The 25,894-nt window shown below is 42.7% G+C and overlaps 1 protein-coding gene across 3 annotated transcripts; it reads right to left on the bottom strand.

The window, feature by feature from the left end:
- Positions 1-286: 286 nt before the first annotated feature.
- On the bottom strand, positions 287-25,894 carry SPATS1 (spermatogenesis associated serine rich 1). 3 transcript variants are annotated; one of them, XM_067006324.1, is made up of 8 exons: positions 25,432-25,894; positions 24,870-25,039; positions 16,733-16,880; positions 12,148-12,272; positions 10,461-10,622; positions 5,171-5,291; positions 3,929-3,991; positions 287-784 (listed from the first exon to the last, which is right to left on the bottom strand). In XM_067006324.1, the coding sequence occupies exons 1-8, from the start codon at positions 25,533-25,535 to the stop codon at positions 637-639; spliced, it is 1,041 nt and encodes a 346-aa protein (XP_066862425.1). In that variant the 5' UTR covers positions 25,536-25,894; the 3' UTR covers positions 287-636. The 3 variants fall into 3 exon arrangements, with proteins under 3 accessions (XP_066862425.1, XP_066862426.1, XP_066862427.1); XM_067006325.1 differs by having other exon boundaries at positions 25,311-25,472; XM_067006326.1 differs by lacking the exon at positions 25,432-25,894 and adding an exon at positions 25,394-25,426.

The raw sequence follows: 25,894 nt of genomic DNA, 5'->3' as shown, positions 1-25,894 counted from the left end.
AATAATATGAGAAAAAGAGAATGTGTACAACTCTGGACAAATGTTAATTGTAGACTCTAGGTGAAGACTACGTAGGTGTCTGTTTGTTGTACGATTCTCGCAACTTTTCTATCAGTTTGAAAGTTTTCAAAATATAAACTTAAGGGAATTCCCTGGCGGTCCAGTGGTTAGGACTCTGCACTTTCACTGCGGAGGGCCCGGGTTCAATCCATGGTCGGGGAACTAAGGTCCCACAAGCCGTGCAGCGCAGCCAAAACAAAAAGTTAAAAGAGGCAAAACACAGTGATTCTGCATCCAAGTCAAACATTTGATTTAGAACAGTCGCACTGACAGAAGCAATTAACAGGAAAAGGCTCTCCAGAGGACAGTCAGTGCCTGCTTCCTGGACCTGTTCCTGCTCAAGATCGTCTTGGAAAGTCCAAAGAACCTGTGGATAGAGGCACGGAGTTAAAGGCTGTGCGCCATTACAAGACTAACAGTTCTCAACCACACACGGTGACACATGGCCATGACATCTGCCCAAGGGCCATCTCGGGACAAAGGGCACCATCCACTCTGGGAGTGGCTCTCTGCCTCTCTCTTGTCTCCATTGTGAAACCTCTCAAAAGCCTGCTCTTCTGGGCTTGCCTCCAGTTTTTATGCTACTTTTTGAAGGTTCTTTGACCCACCAACAGGTAGCAAACTCTGTAGCAAGGGGACCGCTGGCTGCCAACTGTCAAGCTCTTCAACTTCTCTTATCTCATTCTTCAGCTCGTTGGCCTTCTCCTTCACCCAGAAAGGCAAGCTGTGGGAAGCAAACAATACCCTGAGTTGAGTTTGTCTGATGCAAAATTTACAAACACCTTCAGCAGACAAGGCACTACATCCTGCAAAAGTAAGAAGGCCTCCCATGTTGGAGACAAAGTATCAAAATCAAACACCGTGTTAGTCTTCACCATTTGCCCCTGCTCCAAACCCAGATCTCCTTTGTGTCCCTCTCTACCCAAGAAGTTGACCCCAGTAGCCTGCATCACCTTGACTCCTCCCTGCCCCCACCTTTGAGCTGGGCTTGGCTAATGGGAGGCACCAACAGGAGATCAGAAGGTGGAAAGACAGAGGTTGGGGTATGTCTTATTGAGCTCCTCGGCTCCTGCCCTATCTCCTGAGGTACCCCAGTTCTGGAGCCGCTGTATTCTCCTCTGCCGCAGGTCCTTTCAACAGCCCTTCTCCATCTCCTGCTGCTCTGTGAACCATGGGCCCTCTTCCTGCTGTTCAGACCTAGGAGTAGTAAGAGCTTCCCACTGGTGGGAGCCCCTGGGTGCTTCACCCTCCCATGTGAGTTTCCTCAACCTGCCCACACACTGGTAAACAGTCCTTTCATTAAACCGTCTTCAGAATCCCACCTGAGTGTGCCTTCTGCTTTCTGCTGGGACCTCAGCTAATACAGACACCCAGTGTCCTCCCAGGTCTGTTGAGATTTGAAAGGGTATATGCTGGGCTGCAGTGTGTGGGTTCCGAGAGGTACCAGGAAGTGAGGTTCCTGGGATGAGTCAGAGCAGGAAGACAAAGAATGTTTTCATCTTTTGGCAGCTAAAATTTTCATATTTTTAGGGAGAAATGCATCATGATTGAGAAAATACCCTGATAAACCTGCTGGAGTTTCCTGTAAGGAGGAAGAGGAGGATTACCACACATAGTAATAGGTGGGAGTAATAGTTATCATTTAAAGCTGACAACCCAATAGTAGAAGCCCAAGTAAGAAAAGCAGGACGACAGACTTCCCTGGTGGTCTAGTGATTAAGACTGTGCTTTTACTGCAGTGGGCACAGGTTCAATCCCTGGTCAGGGAACTAAGGATCCCGCATGACGTGAGGCAGTGGCCAAAAAGAAAAAAAAGAAAAGCAGGACAAAGAGCAATATAGAAAGATATTAGCATAAAGAACCAGCAGGATAAGAACACAAGCATTCCTAAACATCAGAAGAAATAATTTTTTAACTTTTGTTGAAATAATCAAAGAAAACAGTGAAAGACTCCGGGTAAATATAATACACATAATACATGTAACATAAACTATTATGATAGAATTGAAATCAAATCTGTCAAATCAATAAATGCAAATGGCCCTAATTCACCTCTTAAAGAAAAATATTTTCAAATTGGCTCACAAAGCAAAATCCAATTCTTTGTCTGAGAGAAAGACCTAAAACAAAGTGATTCAAAAGTCTAAGAATGGGCAAAGGCATATTAGTCAAATGCAAACAAAACAAAGTAAGAGTTGTAATCTTAATATCTGGCTAGGTATAACATAGAACAAATGCATTAAATGAGAAAAAGAAAGATTTTTTATAATGCTAATGGCTACAATTAACAATAAAGATGGGGCTTCCCTGGTGGCACAGTGTTTGGGAGTCCACCTGCCAATGCAGGGGACACAGGTTCGAGCCCTGTTCTGGGAAGATCCCACATGCCGCGGAGCAGCTAAGCCGGTGCACCACAACTAGTGAGTCTGCGCTCTCGAGCCCGTGAGCCACAACTACTGAAGCCCGCGCGCCTAGAGCCCGTGCTCCGCAACAAGAGAAGCCACCGCAACAAGAAGCCTGCGCACTGCAACAAAGATTAGCCCCCGCTCTCTGCAACTAAAGCCTGCATGCAGCAACAAAGACCCAGCGCAGCCATAAATAAATAAATTTATTTTTTTTTAATCTATTAAAAAAATAAAGATAGAAACACACTAATACTGGGACAGTATAACACAACAACTCTTGGTCCGAGTGGACAAAATGAGTGGACAAAAATGAGTAAGAAAATATAGGGACTAAACAGAATAATCAATAAGATAAATCTTCTGGGTATGTATCTAACTTCGCATCCTGATGAAATAGAATGTACTTTCAAATGCATGTGGAGAGAGTCCCAAAATCGAACATATATTAGATCACAGGGAAAATTTTGATAAGTTCCATAAAATAAAAATAATAAAAACAATATTTTCTGCTCACAAGGTGATAAAAGTAAAAATGAATTACAAAGTAAAAACCAAAAAGCTCTCCTCTCTGGAAATTCAAAATCTCTCTATTAAGGAATTCTTTAGTCAAAAGGAAAGTACCAATGCGAACTGCAGAAGTCTTCAAAAAATAAGGATAACCTACATATCAAAATGTATAAGGTTCAGAATGGAGCTGAGCTAACATATAAGATCAGAGGAATGATACTTCCCTCAAATACAGAAATACTCCAATAGCTTGCTCTCTGCCTCTTCAAACTCTAACCGTCCTCCCTGACTGCACTCATTTAAGCATATGCCTTTCTTTTCTTCTTTTTTTTAAAAATAAATTTATTTATTTATTTATTTTTGGCTGCATTAGGTCTTCATTGCTGTGCGCGGGCTTTCTCTAATTGCAGTGAGAAGGGGCTACTCTTCATCACGGTGCCCGGGCTTCTCATTGTGGAGGCTTCTCTTGTTGTAGAGCACGGGCTGTAGGTGCGCGGGCTTCAGTAGTTGTGGCTCACGGGCTTAGTTGCTCTGTGGCATGTGGGATCTTCCCGGACCAGAACTCGAACCTGTGTCCCCTGCATGGGCAGGCGGACTCTCAACCACTGCCCCACCAGGGAAAGCCCTGTCCTTTCTAACAAACTCTTATGTTTTGGAAAGCAGGGACCCTGACGTTTTGCTCCACATCAGACCCCTCACAGTGCACACCTAGGACTACACATGGCATTTGGTATTTGTCAATCATATCCGTTGAAGATGTGAGCAGCCCAGCTGCCAGACTCCACAGACACTTGACCTTCGAAAACAAAACCCCTCCATTCAAACTGCCTCACCCACCTGCTGGGATTCAAAAGGTCCCTATGTGTTAGGTGTCTATGAGCTCCTCCATAAGAGAAAATAAACAATTGATATTTTCATAAAGATAGGAAAATATGAAACATGCTGAGAGAACTCACTTGGGAATTTGTGGAAGAGGCTCAAGTGGAATAAATGTATCAAATTTCTTTTCATAAGGCATTCTGAAAAACAGAAAAGGCAACCATACGATTGGTAGGGTTCCTACGGCAAAGAGATCAATACATCATTGTGTTCCATAAAATGTCTTATTTTCTGGTTTTAATTGTTACATATGGGCTTCAAAACTGTTAAGGGCCATAATTCTTATTATTTTTTTTACCATTTTTAGTAAACATCATTAAAACAAACATGATTAATTTTTATTGAGGTATAGTTGATTTACAATATGTTTAAGGTATATACATAGTGATTCACAATTTTTAAGGGTTATACTCCATTTGTAGTTCTTATTAAATATCAGTTATATTCCCTGTACTGTACAATATGTCCTTGTAGCTTATTTATTTTATACATAGTAGTTTGTACCTCTTAACCCCCACCTCTGTCTTGCCCCTCCCCCTCCCACTAGTAACTACTAGTTTTTTCTCTATATCTGTGAGTCTGTTTCTGTTTTGTTATATTTACTAGTTTGTTTTACTTTTTATATTCCACATATAAGTGATATCATACAGTATTTGTCTGTCTCTGTCTGACTTATTTCACTAAGCATAATACCCTCTAAGTTCATCCATGTTGTTGCAAATGGCAAAAATTTCGTTCTTTTTTATGGCCGAGTAATATTCCCTTGTATACATACACCAAATCTTCTTTATCCATTCATCTGCTGATGGGCACTTAGGTTGCTTCCATATCTTGGCTATTGTAAATAATGCTGCTATGAACATTGGGGTGCACATATCTTTTCAAATTAGTGGTTTTGTTTCCTTTGGAACATGATTGATTTTTTAAAATATTTTTAATGTACTATACCAACTGTTTTTTCTTTTAATTTAATGACCTTCCCTTTCTCCTCAATCTTAGTTGCAAGTACAAGTCAATCCAAATAGTAGTCACTAACCAACAATCTGATTCAGTATGAAAATTGAAGTCTTCATATTTGTTGATAATAACAAGAACAAAATTAACAACCACCTTTTTGTAATCAAGATTCTGTGTATGATTTCAATTACACACAGGTACATGTGCATACACTAAGGAACTAGGTACAGATTTTTTTAGAAATTCTCACCAAATATGTCTTGCTGAGATTCACCCCTTGTAAAATATAATTTATATGTAGTAGAAAGAAATACAATTCCTTTAAAGTTAACTAAATAACCCTAGTATTAACAGACACTTACATTGAAAAATTCCCTGGTGGGAGAGTTGATCCTGCTTTGTGGAAGCCTTTACTCTGTTCTGGATGCATATATGGATTATCTCCTGGAGTTACCATTGGGATTCCATTCCTGGGGTCAATAACTGTGAGTGGTGTTTGAAAACAAAATCATAAAAAGGGCTGAAAATTATCCACAGATTTGCTGTAAGAATTGACATGACAATGGAAACAGGATAATTTAGTGTTGTATTATGAGGTACATATAGGTATCTTAATGTTCTGTCTGTGATTGTCTCGCCTTGAGGAGATGAAAAGTGTTGAGCCTAAAATAAAATTAAAAATAAAAATAAATTTTAATAAAATAGATTAAAATAAACAAATAAAGTGGGAGCTTATGTTTGAGACATTTTTAAAAAGGTGTTGTTATGATTACCTTACCCTGGGAAGGAAGAATAGCTTAGGTTTGGATGGGATGTTTTGGTTTAAAATGAATGGTGGATCAAAAGTATCTGAAATGATTAGCATGATCTCTGACTTGAAATCTTTTCATTCCTGAACATTAGTGCACTTTGAATCCCTGAATCCCTCCGGGATTAGAGGCAGCTCTAATTGGGGCTCTGCCTCTCCGACTGGGTCTCAGGAGGAAATCAACTAATAAGGGTTCCGCTACTCCTTCTGACTCAAAGACTAGGGTAGTGTAGCAGTAGGAGGTGGCCTTCCTGGTGAAGAGGAGTCACGAAAAAGTCTACTGATGCTGAGCAAACGCTGCTTCCTCAGCCCATGCTCTGACACCCAACCCAGCTGCTTCTAACGCCCCAGGAATAAGTAACTAACCACATGGAGTCAGCCTGGTACAGGATGGTCATTTAAAACTGCACCTCTTACACCAGATGCATCTCCTAAGGGAATAATCCTGGACTGCAAGACTAACCATCTTGGGATCAGAAGCAAGGATACATGGCTGGAAGCACAACCTCCTTCTTTGCTCACACACCCAATGAACAGGACCCTCTTTTTAATTTTTAAATGCTTGTTTTGATATTGCTCCATTCACCTGTACCCACAAGATGCAAGCCAAAGGGAGAGCTGAGGAAGATTTTTTTTTTTTTTGCGGTACGCAGGCCTCTCACTGCTGTGGCCTCTCCCACTGCGGAGCACAGGCTCCGGACGTGCAGGCTCAGCGGCCATGGCTCATGGGCCCAGCCGCTCCGCGGCATGTGGGATCTTCCCAGACCGGGGCACGAACCCGTGTCCCATGCATCGGCAGGCGGACTCTCAACCACTGTGCCACCAGGGAAGCCCTAGGAAGATTTTTAATAAGCTGTTTCCTACCTGCCCAAATTTCTCTAGCTAACTCAGAAAAGCCATCTGCACAATTGGTGGAAGTACTTGAGTTACTGGAGTACTTGATTTTTTAATTTTCTATTTTTTATTCTTTCAAAACCCTTTTCAATAGCTAAGACTCTTCAGCTAAACTTTTTATTAGCTCTTAAGTGCAGGGAAATAACATCAACTACATCTGTGCATTGAGTGCTTCCTGAGGATGAAATGTTGAGGATTCAAAGCAAGGGGAGTGGAGTGACCCTATCTTTTGAAACCTAAACCAGGGTACTGACAAGTAAAGGTCAAGTGACAGCAAGAAGTGGTGACAAGGGCTTGAACTGTGAAATCAGTCACGCCTGAGTCCAAATTAAGTTCTGCAATTTCTAGTTCTGTGCCTTTAAGCAGTTTGACTTCCCTAAGCCTTAGAATCCTCATTTATAAACTGTTTATTTCAAATGTCTACTTTGCATAGCTATCATGAGCACTGAATGAGGATAATCTGGACACATAATCAGCACTCAAGAAATGGTAGCACCCTGTTTGGGGAAAGTTTCCTAGGAACTTGTTTGGAAAACCGGGGCTTTTTGAAGAATGCACTAACCATTCTGTCTCTAGACTGCTCTTCTAATCTACAGATACTGGACTTGAGCTGCAGCATTTCCAGCATCCAGCCAACCCTTCAGACTGGTCCCCACAATCCGAATTAGCAAGAGCCAATTCCTTAATATCTACCCAGTTGCTACTGTTTGTCCTGAATTCAGTGGTTTTTGTATATTGACAGACTCCTTGGTTTGTCTCAAGTCTGAAGTCAAGGGGAGATTCTGTCAGCAACAAAAGACCTCTCTGTTCAGTCCTGAACAGGTTTTTCCTTCAATTGCATGGCTTATCCCTATACTTGTGCTACTAAATGTATAAAGGTATAATCTAAGTTGTTTAATATATATTGTGCAATGTTTAGTATGTTGCACCCTTAAAGCTATCTGTCCATTTATCTTTATTTCAAAAGTCTGAACATAGGGCCCGCATATACTTCTGTTCCATGTTTAATGGTGAAATTTAAACGTCAATAAATAAAAATAGTATACCCAAATAATGCTTTAAAAAAAGAAATGGGGACTCCCCTGGCGGTCCAGTGGTTAGTTAAGACTCTGCGTTTCCACTGCAGGGGGCTCGGGTTTGATCCCTGGTCAGGTAACTAAGATCCCACATGCCACACGGCGTGGCCAAAATAAAAAAAGAAATGGTAGCAGTTGTTATTATAATTTGAAATCAGGACTAGGCTAATACCACCCACATCCCAATTTTTTTTTTAATCTGGAAAATTCAAGGCTAGAGAATAGGGAATCTTATCTAGTTGGGGAGACAAGACAATAAAAACAGTAAAGGGAAGGAAGAGAGGGAGGGAGGGAGGGAGGAAGGAAAAGGAATAATAAACACAAAATTCAGGACAATGTTTACTTTTGAGTTAGGAGGGAAGTGATGGGTTAGGGTTAGGATTTGGATCATCATGATAATCTCATTTACTTTTGATACGTACTTGCAGTTGGACCAGTTCTGGCCAGTGAGACACGAGTGGAAGGAAGTCTCCCAAGGACCATATGGGAAAACTTTTCCTTCCTTCCAAAAGGGGAAGGCAACAAGAGATTTTCCTCTTTTTCATGTCTTGAATATAAAAATGATTCTTGGAACTGCAACAGTTATCTTGTGACCATAAGGTGACAAGCATCAAGACAAGAAAATCCAACACTACGAAGAATGGTAACACACACAAAAAAAAAACCGAAACGAGCCTACATCTTTGATGACATCACTGGGCAACCAGACTATATAGGTCACCTAGATGTCAAAGCTTCTTGTTAATTACATAATAAATACCTTATGATTTAAGTCTCTGATAATTTGATTTTTCTCTTACTTGTGGCCAAGAGCATGCCTAAGCAATAGAAAGCTAAACTTAATCCCTTCTTGATTTTTCTCAGTTGTTTTCAGACATAAACCAGTTAAATAAATCCTTCCTGGGAATTCCCTAGTGGTCCGGTAGTTAGGACTCTGCGCTTTCACTGCTGTGGCCCGGGTTCAATCCCTAGCTGGGGAACTAAGATCCCACAAGCCGCGCAGCATGGCCAAAATAAATAAATAAATTTAAATTTAAATTTAAAAATAAATACTTCCTGTTCTACCCTATGGCTGCATCTCAATTAGGAGTGGGAAGTCGGGGTGTGCACAACAGGCTTACATGACATCAAGGCTTTCGTGGAAGGCTTTGGGTCCTGGGTCACTGTCTGCAAACCACATGGGTATCTGCTACTCTCTGAGAGTTGGCATCTATTTCTGTTGTCTGCTATAATGGATCACCTAGTCTGATCCTTCAGAAGCCATCCCCCTCCACAATGCATCAGGTGAGGCACACATTTATTCTCAGATGACCCCTGGCTTGATGGTCGAAAGTGCACCGTGCAGCGGCCTCCCGGCATTCCAGCTATAAGACCAGCTCTCCTGGCTTGCTCACTCGCTCTCTCTCTCTCTCTCGCTCTCTCTCTCTCTCTCTCTGTCTCTGTCCTAACCTCCACAGTCTTTATTTACACGGCACAGAAATGCCGCTATTCTTCCACATCTCCTGGCTGGATAAGATCCTGAGGCTGGCTTTCCACCCAAACATTGCCCACAGCTATCTCCACTCTCCTGCTGAGAGTCAGGCCAGATGCCACTTCACCTTGAAGCTCGAGGTCTTCCCGTAGCCACCCCGTGAGGCAGAAGCCCCAGCTAGATTCACATCCGATCACCCACTAGCTTTTGATCTCAGGAGTTGGGTAGGACACAGAACTCCTCGAAGTCCCCATATCAGTGACTACTTTAGTCTGGCTTTTGGTGTATTCTCTATCCAAACAGAAGCCTTGGTCTTTTGTCTCTGCTACGAGTTTAAAAGTCTACTTTAAAACTCAAAAATGAGAGCTTTCCATTTCTTTCTCTTTGTATTCCTACTACAGCAATCTTATTCTTCCCTGAAGCAATGGCTGAATCCTGTAGGGGTATTTCTGTAGAAGCGTGTGCCATAAATGGTCCCTTAGTATTCAGAAACTCTTTAGGGTCTTTCAGTAAATCCATGATGGCTAGGTTGGGACAGAGGACTCACCAAGTTACAGCTGAGGAGAGATGTATATAACTCCTCATCTCAACTACCTTTTATTAAATCAGCTGCAAAATAACAACATGCACTTCAGGCTAAGGTTTACAGGATGTTTTCCTTGTAAAGAATCTAAAGTACAGGGACTTCCCTGGTGGCACAGTGGTGAAGAATCCGCCTGCCAATGCAAGGGACACGGGTTCAAGCCCTGGTCCGGGAAGATCCCACATGCCACGGAGCAACTAAGCCCGTGTGCCACAACTACTGAGCCTGCACTCTAAAGCCTGCAAGCTACAACTACTGAGCCCACATGCCACAACTACTGAGCCCACGTGCCGCAACTACTGAAGCCTGGGCGCCTGGCACTCATGCTCGGCAACAAGAGATACCACCGCAATGAGAAGCCCACGCACCGCAACGAAGACCCAACGCAGCCGAAATATAAATTAACTAACTAATTTTTTTGAAAAAGAATGCACTTTAAAAAAAAAGAGAATCTAAAGTACGATTTAAATGCATATGACAGGCAGCATTTAATTAAAACATGAATTATTTTCCTCGGACTTCAGTGGAGGTTTCTATTAATAAGTATCTGAGAGAACTTATCTGATGACTTAAATGTCACATTAGCATTTTATGAAATCCAGAGAAAAACAAAAATGTAGATCAGCATATGTTGTGAGTTCTATGCCAAAAAGTGCAGTCTGCCAACCATCCCCTTCACTTTCCTATCTTCCTGGCTGCATTTGGGTGACCTGGTGACCCCGCAGGGCTGCCCCCAGCCACGTGATGCTGGGCCCGCAGAATCATGACTCAGGAGTATTTTTGAACATTGCACAGTTAAGGTCCAGGAGGAAAACGTTACCATATTTCTTCCTCCGAAAGCACTTGTCCGTCGTCCTCTCTGATAGAGACCTCCTGTTGCCGAGGAAGACCCCGTTAAAGAAACACTGCTTTCCAACATGGTAGGTGTGGATGTTGCTGCTAAGCCTTGGGTAAAATGTCCACTCAGGACGCTGCCCATCTTCTGCAAGACATCAGAAATCCTTCCATCAGCACTGCTCCCAGCGTCACAATGTAGTTGGATGACAAAACACTGTGAAAACCCCCCCAGGCACTATCTGGCTATACAGCCTTTATTTACGTGTATAATTCCTGGCTTCTACATCGAGGGCAGTGTCAGACTCTGTGGAACTAGGCACAAAAGGCAGGGAAGTAGGAAGAAAGCTATCTAAGAGGGCTCTCTTTTTTTCCCTTTTCACCCTCCCCTTCAAAAATAAAGCCAGTTTTATGGTTGGAAGTGATGTATGGGTTAGGAAGCTCAGAGAAAGCTTTACAACCACCTACAATCCAACTTTTCTCTAATAAGTGTGTAGGAAGAACAGAAGGCCCATCAACCAGGGAAGGGCTGGAACACCCATGGTATCTTAACTGGATGATACATGGTGTTGGCAGCAACGGTGGCACATGCATGCACTACAGTGACACAGGGAAATGTGTACATACGATTATGACCAAGGAGAAAGGCTGCTGTGAGACCTTAGGCTAGTTACTGGACCTCTCAGTGTCTCTGTTTCCTCATTTGACCCTTTTGCTGTAAAATGGCTAAAGTGATTTCAAACAGTGAAAGATCTCCTGACAGCTCTAGGGTTGCTTAAGAAACTCTTGTGCTCTTTGGTGGCCAAGAAGGAACACAGGTTTTGGAGGCAAGCAAGTCTGGGTTCTAATCCCATCCCTCCATTTCCTAGGTTCGTGTACTCATATGGGTGACTGAATCTCTCCAAGCCTCAGTTTCCTTCTGTGTAAAATGGGTAGGTCTGTATTAGCCACATAGGTCTATAGGTATTGACAAAGAAAGAGGTCCATGATGTATTTACTTTGAGTGAAAATAATTTGTGTACTATTTTCTACTAGTGAAAATATGGTGGTATATTACAAGCAATAAATATATATATACAAACATACATATATATAAACGTATACATACATATACATTTCAAAATTCTCGAAGAATATATATCAAACTCTTCACTGCTATGGGGCAGAATGGGAAGATTATTGGAGAATATTGGGGTATGGGTTTTTATACTCTACATACTTATTTATTGTTTTAGTATTTTGCTGCAGTACATTTATGGTTTTTACATAAAAGCTTTTTTTTTTTTTTTTTTTTTTTTTGCGTTATGCGGGCCTCTCACTGTTGTGGCCTCTCCCGCTGCGGAGCACAGTCTCTGGACACGCAGGCGCAGCGGCCATGGCTCACGGGCCCAGCCGCTCCGCGGCATGTGGGATCCTCCCGGACCGGGGCAGGAACCCGTGTCCCCTGCATCGGCAGGCAGACTCTCAACCACTGCGCCACCGGGGAAGCCCCCAAAAGCATTTTATTTTTGCAAAACACATAAAAATAGTTGCTCAGCAGAGTTGTTGTGAGTATTAGAGATGAAGTGTGTTGAATGCCTGGCACCTAACGGGCCTTCAGTGAATGGCACCCAACAGTATGGCAGCCTTCTGCGAAGACCCTGGGAGTGGAGGAGGACCTATGACTTACTCACTTGTCTGCAACTTAAGCAGGCTGAATTCCTGGGGATATTTATCCTTTCGGGCTTCAGGCGGTGAGGTTTCAGAGGAGTGATCAGAATGTGAGGAGGAGGATTTCAGATCCAAATCTGCAGCAGGGCTGGAAAGGAAGCAGAAGGCTTAGATTCTTCAATGTGCTTAAATTGGAAGTTAGAAGCTGATCTTACACTACAATTCCCCTCGTGTACGAGAACTAAGACTACTCCTCGATAAAAGTCCATGAGCATATAATTTATATATTCACAATTTGAGGGGACTGAAATATATTCAAAAGGTGCATGCTTAAAAAGTTTAGTGTCCAAAAGTTAAATATAGAATTATTGGGGAACTTCCCTGGTGGTCCAGTGGTTTAAAATCCACCTTCCAATGCAGAGGACGTGGGTTCAATCCCTGATGAGGGAACTAAGATCCCACATGCTGTGGGGCAACTAAGCCCCCACGACGCAACTAGGGAAGCGCATGCGCCACAACAAAGAGCCCGTGCACTGCAACGAAAAAAAAGATCCTGCATGCTGCAACAAAGATCCCACGTGCTGCAACTAAGACCCAATGCAGCCAAATAAATAAATATTTTTTAAAAATTATCATAACCCAGCAATTCCACTCCTGGCATATACCCAAAAGAACTGAAAACAGACCCTCAAACAGATACTTATAAAAGAATGTCCACCTCACCATTACTCATAATAGCCAAAAGGTGGAAATAACCCAAATGTCCATTGATAGATGAATGGATAAATAAAATGTAGCATATACATGCAATGGAATATTATTCAGACCTAAAAAGGAATGAAGTTCTGATATATTCTATGACATGGAAGAATCTTGAAAACATTATGCTAAGTGAAATAAGCCAAACACAAAAGGACAAATATTGTATTATTCCACTTACATGAAATATCTAGAATAGGTAAATTCATAGAGACAGAAAGTAGATTAGATTAGATTACTAGAGTAGAGTACCAGGAAATGGGGAGAGGGGAGAATGGAGAATCATTGCTTAATGGGCACAGAGTTTTCTGTTTGCGGTAATGAAAATGTTTTGAAAATAGTTAGTAGTGATAGCTGCACAACAGTGTCACTATAACTTAATGCCACTGAATTGTACACTTAAAGTGGACAAAGTGGCAAACGTTCTGTTACATATTTTTTACCACAATTTTTTAAAAAATGAATGATGCGAATTCCCTGGCAGTCCAGTGGTTCGGACTCTGTGCTCTCACTGCCGAGGGCCCAGGTTCGATCTCTGGTCAGGGAACTAAGATCCCACAAGCCATGCGGTGTGGCCAAATAAATAAATACAAAAATTAAAATTAAGGGCTTCCCTGGTGGTGCAGTGGTTGAGAATCTGCCTGCCGATGCAGGGGACACAGGTTCTTGCCCTGGTCCGGGAAGATCCCACATGCCGCGGAGCAGCCGGGCCCGTGAGCCATGGCCGCTGAGCCTCCGTGTTCAGAGCCTGTGCTCCACAGTGGGAGAGGCCACAACAGTGAGAGGCCCGTGTACCACAAAAAAAAAAAAAAAAAAAAAAAAATTAAAATTAAAAATGTGTGATATACTGATACATGTTACAACATGAATGAACCTTGAAAACATTAGGCTGAATAAAAGAAGCCAGACACCAAAGAACAGATACTGGTGATTCCATTTATATGAAACATCCAGAACAGGTAAATCCATAGAGATAAAATATAGATTAGTGGTTTCCAGGGCTGGGGGGATAGAGGACACGGAGGTGACTGCTAAAGGGTACAGGATTCTTTTGGGGGTGACAAAAATGTTCTAAAATTGACTGTGGTAACGATTGCACAACTCTGTGAATACACTAAAAACCATCGACTTGTACACTTTAAACCGGTAAATTATATGGTATGTGAATTATGCTTCAAATAAAACTGTTACCAAAGAAAATACATGTTCAATTAAGCCATTGACTGGAAAGAAAAAAAATCAGTCAGTATAAAGAGAAGAGGCAGGAATAATCAAAAACAAACCTAGACTGAAATGGCTGTAATAACAGAGCATGTTTAGTGCCTAACTTCTTGGCAGTTAAAAAGGCCTACAGCTGGGCTTCCCTGGTGGCGCAGTGGTTGAGAATCCGCCTGCTGATGCATGAGACATGGGTTCATGCCCCGGTCCGGGAAGATCCCATATGCAGTGGAGTGGCTAGGCCCGTGAGCCAAGGCTGCTGAGCCTGTGCTCTGTAACCAGAGAGGCCACAACAGTGAGAGGCCCGCGTACCACCCCCCCCCCAAAAAAAAAGGCCTACAGCAAACTATTGTGAGTGTCAACAGAAAAAGCAATCATTCTGGTCTAAGTGGCCTTGCATTTGATAGATGGCCTTGGACAATGCTTTCAGATGTAGTTATCAATCATAGGATTTTTTTTCATAATATTACATCACCCTGATATTTAAATCATTTCAAACCAACTTCATACTGATAGTTTTGTTTGCTCCCTACAAACATCCTGTGATATAGGTGGGGCCAATAGAATCATTTCCATTTGCAAGGGAAATGGGCCCTCAAGGCAGCTAACATAAAACACGCACTAGACAGAGGCAGAGCTGGATCTCCAGGTTAACTCTAGACTATGTTGCCTAAAAGTCATAAAGAACCCGAGTTCCATAACTCACAAGTCTTGTATAGCTCGATCTCTAGTTTTTTAAAAAAATTTATTTATTATATTATTATCATTATTATTTTTAATTTATTTTTGGCTGCATTGGGTCTTCATTGCTGCACATAGGCTTTCTGTAGTTGCAGCGAGCGGGGGCTACTCTTAGTTGTGGTGCACAGGCTTCTCATTGCGGTAGCTTCTCTTGTTGCAAAGCATGGGCTCTAGGCACACCGGCTTCAGTAGTTGTGGCACGCGGGCTCAGTAGTTGCAGCTCCCCGGCTCTAGAGTGCAGGCTCAGTAGTTGTGGCACACGGGCTTAGCTGCTCCGCGGCATGTGGGATCTTCCCGGATCAGGACTTGAACCCGTGTCTCCTGTACTGGCAGGCGGATTCTTTTTTTTTTTAACATCTTTATTGGAGTATAATTGCTTTACAATGGTGTGTTAGTTTCTGCTGTATAACAAAGTGAATCAGCAATACATATACGTATATCCCCATATCTCTTCCCTCTTGCATCTCCCTCCCACCCTCCCTATCCCACCCCTCTAGGTGGTCACAAAGCCCCGAGCTGATCTCCCTGTGCTATGTGGCTGCTTTCCACTAGCTATCTATTTTACATTTGGTAGTATATTTAAGTCCCTGCAGGCGGATTCTTAACCACTGCGCCACCAGGGAAGTCCTCGATCTCTAGTTTTTAATAAACATATCTACACTAATAACTTTGAACTGCTGTAGTGTGCAGATAGAGCAAAAATGCAACAACTCAGAATCCCCCTCCCAGTTCAAAACGTATGATAATTTTGACACTGGGGTGAAATATGTCTCTTCTAAATATTTTTTATATATTTGTGTTTGCCGAACAAACTGTGTAGAAAAGATTTCAAGGATAAAGGAAACTTTCCAAAAGAACTTTAGAAATGTCCACCTACTTTGTTTTACTCAACAAACATTTATCTGAGTACATTTTGTGGCAGGCATTGCTCTAGACACTGGGGATACAAACAGTCCCTACTCTCAGGAGCTTAGGATCAAGGGGAAGAGGACATGGACAGATAAACAGACGATTGTGGAAGAGTGGGTAAATGCAGAGTTGGAGAAAGCAGGTTTTGCAAAAAAGTAGTATAATATGATATAAATTATGAAAAATAAATACATATTTCTATGCACAAGAAAGAAATAGATTTTTTCTCATGCATATAAAAAATAAAATGTTAACATTGATTCTCTAAGAGATAAGATTATTGTGATTATTTTTAATACTGTTTTTTATATTTTCAAAATTTCTACAATGAACTTAAATTACTTTCTTTATAACAAAAATTGTTATAAAAAGTTTTTCAAAACATTTGACCAAAAAAGAAATATAAACAGAGCAAAGTACAGAATACTTTTTTTCTAAATACTGTTTTACAAATAATTTTAAGGCCAACATCCAGGAGAAGAAATAAAGCATGGCCAGCCCTTTCCTCCCACTCCCCCAAAACCATCTGTGTGTTCCTTTCCCAGAGAGGTAACCACTATCCTGACTCTGACTGTTATGGTAATCATTTTTTGATTTTCTTTAAGATTTACCACCTGTGTATGTATGTATGTATTCCCAAAAAATATGTAGTTTAATTTCACCTTCATAATAGCCAGCACTTGCACAGCCTGTATTGTATGCCAGGGAGTCTTCTAATCTCTTTACAATATATGTATTACCTCATTTAATCCTCACATCTGTGAAGTATTACCCCCATTTTGCAAATAAGAAAGCTTCACCAGAGAGGTGAAGTAATTTGCCCAAATCCCCTCAGATGCCAAGTGACAGAGTAAGATTTGAACCCAGTCTGGCTCCAGAATCCATGCTCTTGCCAACTATGTCACACTACCTCTCAGACTGTTGGCCCCCTGGTCAGAATTGACCCCAACGTTTACAGCTCTTCCCTGGACCCTTACTTACTCTGGGTGAACAAACCCTCTGCCGGGGCTGAAAGGCCCACTGACGCTTAGACCTGTTTCAATAGAAGATGAGGGGCTGACACTTCTGCCAGAGGACATTATGTTGAAAAAGCATCCCTTAGATTCCACAAAATCATTGAGTTTAGTACCTGCAACACATAGATATCACCACTTGATTACATTCATGAAAATACCTCCCACTTTATCTTGTTCCCTAGATGATAAATAATTTCTTTTTAAAAAAATAACATTTGAGGGAGTTCCCTGGCAGTCCAGTGGTTAGGACTCAGCACTTTTACCACCATGGCCTGGGGTCAATCCCTGGTCAGGGAACTAAGATCCCACAGGCTGCATGGCGTAGCCAAAAAAAAAAAAAAAGTTTGAGCATTTACTATATACTTGAGATTGTGTTAACATCTTCACACATTATCTCATTTAATTCTCATAACCACGCACAGACAGCAGTATTACTTATCCTTCCATTTTACAGATAAGAAAACTGAGGCTCAGAATGTTGAGCAACCAAGACCACATAGAAAATAAACATGTTGGCCCAGGTTGGATCACAGCTCCTGTAACACTAAAGTCTAAAAATGCTAACTTCTGTGTTAGATTTCTTGCCCCCTGGCCACATAGTTCACCTACTCTAAACTAACTGGAAGAAAGAAGGTCTGAATTGAGCTATATATCACTGTACATTGCATTGAGCATCTCAAGAAAATTCCCCAAAGGATTTATTCATAGAAAGACTAGCAAGTATAGCTGGTGATCACAATCCAAAGAACTGTCTTCAGAACTTCTATGGGTTCCCCTCCCACTGCAGTGTCATCATTCTTTTATATCACATCTTCCCCACCAGACTGTGTCTTATTCATCTTAGAAGCACTCGGAGCAGTGCTTGGCACAAATAGATATTCAATAAATGTTTGAGTGAATAAATGGCAAAGCATTATAACTCCCCAACCACCCACGATTACAAGTCCTGAAACCCAAGGACAGTCAGATAGAGAAGCACACCCACTGTCTTCACTCTGCTGTACAATGACTCCTATGCAAAAGTCAATCTGTTCTCTCATCATTTTATATAGGTATGTGCGTTGTCCAGTCACTTAAACAAAAATTAGATGACTGGATATTGCATTTCTTTATGCACACCTTCAGGGAGCACAGATGCTCCATAGATAAAATGTAAGCTCTCGGTTATAGGAAAATTTTAAGAAACAAGAGTCAGACTTCTCTGACTCTGGAGTACATTTTTAGACTGACTGCTGTTCCACCTACACAGTATCATGATTCACATGTATGTGGCATATGCCAGGCACCTGGGCAGATTCCCACCATCTGTCAGAGGAACTGACCCTTAGCCAATTCTTTATTCTACCTTTCAACGCCCTCTCAAATTCATCTATCAAGTGAATCATATTTTTTCCACCTTTGTCAAGTCCCAACACTACCACCAAACTCTTTACTCTTAAGATGATTTGCCTGTGACTCTACAAAGTTTAAAGGCCAGCTGAGCTACTTCCTCCCCTCACAATACCCCCATCCTGGGGTTTCTCAGGGTAAGGACTGTTGCATACAGAGTTAACAAAAAAAAAAAAAAGAGGGGGGTGGGGGAAGGAAGATAAAAACAAAAACAAAATAACAAAAAATATAATAAATAATTTTTAAATACAGATTCCCAAATCCCATTACAGATCCATCAAACTGGAATCTCGCGTGGTGAAGCCTGGGAACCCACATTTTTAATAAGTCTCCCTCTACCTCTTAGGCTCATGCTTGGCAGTGAACTTCCTCCTCTTCAAGCCCAGTTCCATCACTGCCCTGCATTCTATCCTGTCCATCTTCCTGACTCCCTATATGTGTCCAGTCATGAAAATCACCTTGAGGCACTTGTTCAACATGCAGATTCCAGGGCTCTGACCCAGATCTACATGGGACAACCCGAGAATCAGTATGTTTAAGAAGCACCTCAGGGGACTTCCTTGGTGGCACAGTGGATAAGACTCTGCACTCCCAATGCAGGGGGTCCAGGTTCAATCCCTGGTCAGGGAACTAGATCCCACATGCGTCCCACAACTAAGAGTTCGCATGCCACAACTAAGGAGACTGCATGGCCCAACCAAGACCCAGTGCAACCAAATAAATAAATAAATATTTAAAAAATAAAAAGAAGCACTTCAGGTGATTCTCAGAGCCAGCCAAGGGTGGGAAGAGCTGCTCTGGAACATGGCACACAGCCTAGAGCAGCCCTTGGTACATGAGGGCCAACTGGTTGCTTGAGGGGTGAGTAGCTGGGATGCAGTGGAGCCCAGTGGAGGGCAAAGCTGTGAAGAGAGAGCACAAGTCCGCAGCAGCCCCGGACACGGAACCAAAAATGTGGTGTCAACGAATATAACACAGACCACACTCTCTGACCACAATGCAATACTGTTAGAAATCCATAATAAAAAGACAGCCATGGGGCTTCCCTGGTGGCGCAGTGGTTGGGAGTCTGCCTGCCGATGCAGGGGACACAGGTTCGTGCCCCGGTCCGGGAAGATCCCACATGCCGCGGAGCCGCTAGGCCCGTGAGCCATGGCCACTGAGCCTGCGCGTCCGGAGCCTGTGCTCTGCAACCAGAGAGGCCACAACAGTGAGAGGCCCATGTAACGCAAAAACAAAAACAAACAAACAAAAAAGACAGCCAAAAAACATCCATAAGCTTGGAAACTCAAACCACACCTCTAAATATTCACATGTAGAAGAAAACATAATGGAACTCATGAGGTACTTAATGATCAATGACATATGTACAATATATCAAAACTGTGGGATTCAACTAAAGCACTAATCAGAACCTAGAGCCTTAAGTGCATAAACTGTATTTTACTGAATGTAAGACATTGTAATAATATTACTATTCTATCTGCCACAAAGAACAGAGGCTGCCAATTAATTTATGACACATGCTTTATCACTGAGGACTTTTATTTAATACTTATTGAAACACCATTTCAGACTTACTTAGATATGGATTTTAATCACATATCACTCATGTGCATATTTAAAGAAGGAAAATATATGCAAAATAAATTGGTTGAGGCATTCTTAAACCTTACATTCAAAAGCCTGATTACTGATTTCAACTCAACCCCTAATGGTCACATTTTCCACCTAAATTGACCGCACACTTGCATCATTCAGTGCTCATCCAGCAAAGTTTATGACAACTACTTCACATGGGCTACTGGGCCCACAGCACTGGTAAGACCAATCCAATTTCAGAGACACAAACTCTGAAAAATATCCATCTTACAAGTAACCGGTTATAGTGTTAAAAAACAAAGATTCCAAAATTAATGACCTAAGCTTTCAATTCAAGGAATAAAGGGGGGAAAAGGCAAACATCTCAAAATGATAAGGAAAGAAATCATAAAATAAAAACAGAAATGAATGAAATAAAGAAGATTATCAGAATTATGGCTTCATGGAAAAACTAATAATGTAGATAAAGTTCAAGAAAAAAATCTTAATACAAGTAAACAGTATAAGAAATGAAAGAGAAGCCATAATTACAAATCAAATAGAAATAACTTTACCCATAAAGAAATTGAGTACCAGAAATATCAAATAACTTGCTCAAGGTTACAGAGCAATGGAGTATAATTTATAAAATGTAGTTTAATGTTACTGACACAAATCCTGACAGATAAATCAATAGAACAAATAGCAAATGTAGATAGAATAAAATTTTATGTGATAACAGTGGCATCTTATCTCAGTGAAGAAAGGATAGATGATTCAAAAAAGATTGCTGGGCTTCTCTGGTGGCGCAGCGGTTGAGAATCTGCCTGCTAATGCAGGGGACACGGGTTCGAGCACTGGTCTGGGAGGATCCCACATGCTGCGGAGCAACCTGGCACGTGAGCCACAACTACTGAGCCTGCGCGTCTGGAGCCTGTGCTCTGCAGCAAGATAGGCTGCGATAGTGAGAGGCCCGCGCACCGCAATGAAGAGTGGCCCCTACTTGCCACAACTAGAGAAAGCCCTCACACAGAAACGAAGACCCAACACAGCAAAAATAAATAAATTAATTAATAAACTCCTACCCCCAACATCTTCTTTAAAAAAAAAAAAAAAAGATTGCTGGAACAACTAATTAATCATTTGGCATGAAAATAAAATTAAATCTCTCTTATCCCAAAATAAATTCCAAATGAATTATAAATTTGAATGTAAAAATTAAAAGATATACCTGAAAAATGATAAGTGAATGTTTACATAATGTCAGAGTGGGGAAGTTAGTTTGGTTTGTTTTTTTTTTTTTTTTTTTGCAGTACGCAGGCCTCTCCTGTTGTGGAGCACAGGCTCCGGACGTGCAGGCTCAGTGGCCATGGCTCACGGGCCTAGCTGCTCCGCGGCATGTGGGATCTTGCCAGACCAGGGCACGAACCCGTGTCCCCTGCATTGGCAGGCGGGCTCTCAACCACTGCGCCACCAGGGAAGCCCAGGGAAGCTGTTCCTAAGAAAGATATCAAATACAGGCAAAATAAAAGAAAGATGCATAGATTTAAATACATATACATTTAAAACTTCCATAGCAAACTCTAAACTGGGAGGAAATTTATAACACACATGATAAGAAAAAGAGTTAATAATCATGACAAAGTATATGAGTTTTTTAAAATTTGTAAGATGAAAATAAATACCCAAGAGAAAAAAATGGGCAAAAGACATTAATTATTAGGTAATTCATTAAACACACACACCCAAATAGCCTATGTACACTTGGAAAAGAAGTTCATCCTTACATTACTAAAAGAGCTGAACTTAAAATGAGATACCATTATTCACTATCACTTTGCAAATACCCACAGCTGGCACAGCTTGGAGAAATGGCATTCTTGTACATTGCTGCTGAAAATATCTCCATCTCACTGAAGAGCAATTTGGCCATTTATGTCCTCCAAAGCCTATGAGAAGTGCCCTTTTCATTCAAGGTTCTACTTCTAGAAACACATCTATGAAAAAGGTGTGAAACGTATGTATAAGGATGCAGAAGGGACCCACACATGTAGAGAAAAAATAAGATCAAGGGCAGAGATGTCTTCTAGGTTGAGACCCGTATGTCAGTCCTGAGTTACTTATCATAGCATTTACTTATGATAGTATATGCCCAGAGGTTTTAACAGGGGCTGCCTTTTCATAGCCTGGAAATATTTTACATTGTATATTGTATCGGACCCTAGAGGACAGGAGAGCTCATCAAAGCAGGGATTGGCTGCTAGGGATGGTATCAGAGAGGGCCCCTCACAAGGTTTTTGGTTGTTTTTTTTTTAATTTGAGGGGCAAGATGTAAATGTATTATGCAACCTTGAGTAGCACGCAGTGAAATCACATCACAAATGTAGCCTATTTCTTTGTTTGCTTAAGAAGTTTTGTGCTGGCAACACTCTAGAAAGTGGCCTGTGGTTGCTATAAGAGCAGGCTTGTCTGACCTGCCAGGGCAGGAAGAGCAGTCTCTCTGCTCAAATGATACATTCTCCAGACCCAGCTGACTTCCGGGTCTTCCTAGTAGTGATTCAGCCTCAAACATGACCTAGAGACACTTAAGCATGACCTCAGGCTGCCCCTCCACATCTCCTCAGGTAGGAGAAGAGGACTGGAAATGCAAGTCTGAACCCAACCATTCTGATACTGATGTTCCCACTGTGTAGAGTAACATTGAGTTACTTTCAGCAAGTCAGTGACCTGTCGTGCCCAGCTGCCAGTGTGTATCCCACCTCTCTATCTAGCACTGTAGGCTGGGGTGAGGCACTGTAAGCTAAGGAACATCCTTCTTGAAAGGGTCACCGTTCATCTTGATAATTGTTACTCAAATGCAATAAAAATCCAGTGAGCCATAAGATAGAAAATCCTAACAAGTCGCTAAAACTCTATGAAATACAAAAAGATGGTCCAACCCTAAGGACCAAGAGAAGGTTCTGATGACTAGGAAGGAATCAGAAAAGAAAAAGAAGAAGCTTAGAAGAGAGCCTGTTTCTGGGACTTCCCTGGTGGTGAAGTGGTTAAGAATCTGCCTGCCAATGCAGGGGACACAGGTTCGAGCCCTGCTCTGGGAAGATCCCACATGCCGTGGAGCAACTAAGCCTGTGTGCCACATCTACTGAAGCCCGCGTGCCTAGAGCCCGTGCTCCGCAACAAGAGAAGCCACTGCAATGACAAGCCCGCGCACCGCAACGAAGAGTAGCCCCCGCTCACTGCAACTAGAGAAAGCCCGCGCGCAGCAACGAAGACCCAACACAGCCAAAAATTAATTAATTTTTTTAAAAAAGATAGAAAGTCTGTTTCTTCGGTAACATCTGTGGTATTCACAATGATTATTTCCATTTCCTTAGGCAGGAATAACACCTTACATAACCAAGGCTCTTTCACACAATTGTCATCTCAGCAGATTTATCCCATAGCACTGTCTGGTGGGGAGAAAATAATACAGCAAGCCAAGTTAGCTTAATGTGGATAGGATACTCTTTAACCAAACACTCAGTTTCCCATCCCTGCTTACCTGCTCAACAAACAAACTAAAGATCTAGGATGGTGGTTTTTAACCCTTTTTTGGATCACAGACTCCCCCAAGAATTAATGAAAGCAGTGGGCCCTCTCCGCTGGAAAAATGCATATATCCCCACAGTTACGCATTCATTCTCAGCTGGTTCATGGAGCCCCTTTCCTTCCTGAAACCCATGGGCTCCATGTGAAGCTGAGTTCAGATGTGGTCTCCTGAGTAGACACACCTACCCAGCAGAAAAAGAAGCCATGGATCTTTGCTTAATGTGGTCTGGAGATCTCAGATGCTGGTGCTCTTCCAGTACCCCTAACTCAGAAACCTGAAGCCCCTCCACCCACCCTTAAAACAGCAGGTCCCTCCTTTACCCCTGGTCAACCTGAAAACTGCAGAAAGGTCTGGAGATTAAAGCTAGAATCCCAGAACCTTTTTCTCCTTGCTGAACTAGCCACGTCGGGCAATGAATGGCTCAAACTCCTACTGGTCTACTGGCGCCCGCTTGCAGGTGGGTAGTAAATCATACCTCCATCCTCTCCCCAGAACTTACAAATTAAGAGAGTACAGACCTGGAATACAGGAGACCAGAGACCAAGCTCAGATCTGATGGGGCAGAGACAGAGCATTCTACAATCCCTTTTTGCAGCATGAAGGCCACCCACCTGTATGTACTCACTCAGAGGTTTTCTGAGAGACTGTGGCTGTTCTGCTCCATGGCACTGTTCTCTGAAGGCAAATGTGCTCCCAAACATCCTCCTCAGCCTTAAGAACCAGTCATGCCATCCATTATTTAATTTAAACCTTTCGTTAAAGTGTTCATAATTTCCACCTGAGTTGTCCCATCCAATAAACAATGCCACTAATCTAATATATGAGCAAACAAAAAAAAAAAAAGAAGAAGAAGAAGAAGAAAGGGCCCGGGCTTTGTAGACCGCAAGACTCATGTCAAATCCCCGTTTCATCGTTTATTGACTGAAGCACCGGGCAGGTCAAACCTCTGGCCCCCGTCACACTTTGTAATATACCTCTTGGCTGTTAGGAGATCCGGGGAGGTCACTTATGAAAGCTCTGCTTTGATGCTGCTCTCTGCCTTATCAGATCTTGGGTTAATACAGACAGTATTAATACAAGTAGTTCTTTTTACATGCTCCCAAACTAGCCTCCTTTTAAACTTCAACAATGCCTTCTTGGGCTTCCCCGGTGGCGCAGTGGTTAAGAATCCACCTGCCAATGCAGGGGACATGGGTTCAAGCCCTGGTCCAGGAAGATCCCACATGCCGCAGAGCAACTAAACCTGTGCGCCACAACTACTGAGCCTCTAGAGCCCGCGAGCCACAACTACTCTAGCCACGGGCCTAGAGCCTGTGCTCCGCAACAAGAGAAGCCACCGCAATGAGAAGCCCGCGCACCTTAATGAAGAGGAGGCCCCGCTCACCACAACTAGAGAAAGCCCACGCAGCAACGAAGACCCAACACAACCAAAACTCAATAAGTAAAATAAATTAATTAATTCTTTAAAAATGCCTTCTCACTCTAGTGTACTTGGATAGGGCAACGAAATCCCACCCAACCCTCCTGATCTCTTAAACTCAACTGTATCTCCTCTCTCCTGTGGTCATGCCAGAGTCTCCTTTCTCTTGAACCTTCTCCAGCTCACTGCTGCAGATCGCTGTGTAGATGCGGGGGAGTTGACAGCCCCATGGACAGTTTCCAGTGTCCATGGACGCACCTATGCATGTGTCGGTTTTAAATATTAAAAGCAACCTGGAGACAAAGAAAAGACCTTTGTAAGAAAGGCATCAGTCAAAACAAACAGAAACTCCACGGGCCATTGAAAGTCAAGAGGGCAGGGTTGGCCTCTTAATAAGAGCTTCTCTCCTTCCCCCTGATTGGGCGTTTCCCGGGTTGGATGCCCGCCGAGCTTCCCTGGGCTCTCGCCCCGCCCACCGAGATGGGCCTTCCACCCCTTTCCCCAGGGGAGGCCTGGCTGTACGCTCAGAGACCTCCAAGGACGATGCAGCCGACATCAACGCACCAACCCCAACCGGCAGCCGAACTGTCGAACGCCAGGCCGAGGAACCAAGAGCCAAGGACAAGAGGGACGCCGCCACCACCTACTCATCCAGCGGCGGCGCGTTCTGGGGTTGCCAGGACACCTGCTCAGCAACGCGAGGCCGCCGCCTCCGGCCAGGCTGGGCTTCCCGGTCCTCCTCCCTCTGTATCCCGGGGCTCTTCGGGCCTCCGCACGTGATGGAGTCATTTGAAGGGGCAGAACTAGAGTCTCCAGCCTTGGTGGGGCGTCGTGAGCAAGGACCGCTGGAAAAGTGTCTTAATGTTTCTGGATTTTTTTTCTTTTCTTTTCAAGAGTTGTGGTTCTTCTCCAGGCAATTTTCATTATCGGGACTGTAGCCCCTGGTGGCAGTAAAGGATAAGCCCTCCACAGAGCTTGCAGATGCCCGCTTATAATTGGCATGGATTAGACAAGATCACCTGCCACTTCAGAGCGCCTTTTCTGGGCCAGGCTCCCTGGTGGATGTTATCTTCCTTAAGCAGCCAGCTGCATTTTTCAAAATAGAAAGCTGAATTTGAGCAAGGGCTTGCTCAAGGTCACCCAGAAAA

This window comes from Kogia breviceps, chromosome 10 (genome assembly GCF_026419965.1).
Source record: "Kogia breviceps isolate mKogBre1 chromosome 10, mKogBre1 haplotype 1, whole genome shotgun sequence".
Lineage (NCBI taxonomy): Eukaryota > Metazoa > Chordata > Mammalia > Artiodactyla > Physeteridae > Kogia > Kogia breviceps.
This window is presented reverse-complemented; position numbering and strand designations above follow the sequence as displayed.

Coding starts and splice junctions, on each gene's coding strand:
- SPATS1 (XM_067006324.1), bottom strand. CDS start 25,535: ATGACTCCATCACGTGCGGAGGCCCGAAGAGCCCCGGGATACAGAGGG. Junction 10,623..12,147: donor CCTGCTTAAGTTGCAGACAA/GTGAGTAAGTCA, acceptor GATGTCTTGCAG/AAGATGGGCAGCGTCCTGAG. Junction 3,992..5,170: donor CCACCAGGGAATTTTTCAAT/GTAAGTGTCTGT, acceptor TCTGTTTTTCAG/AATGCCTTATGAAAAGAAAT.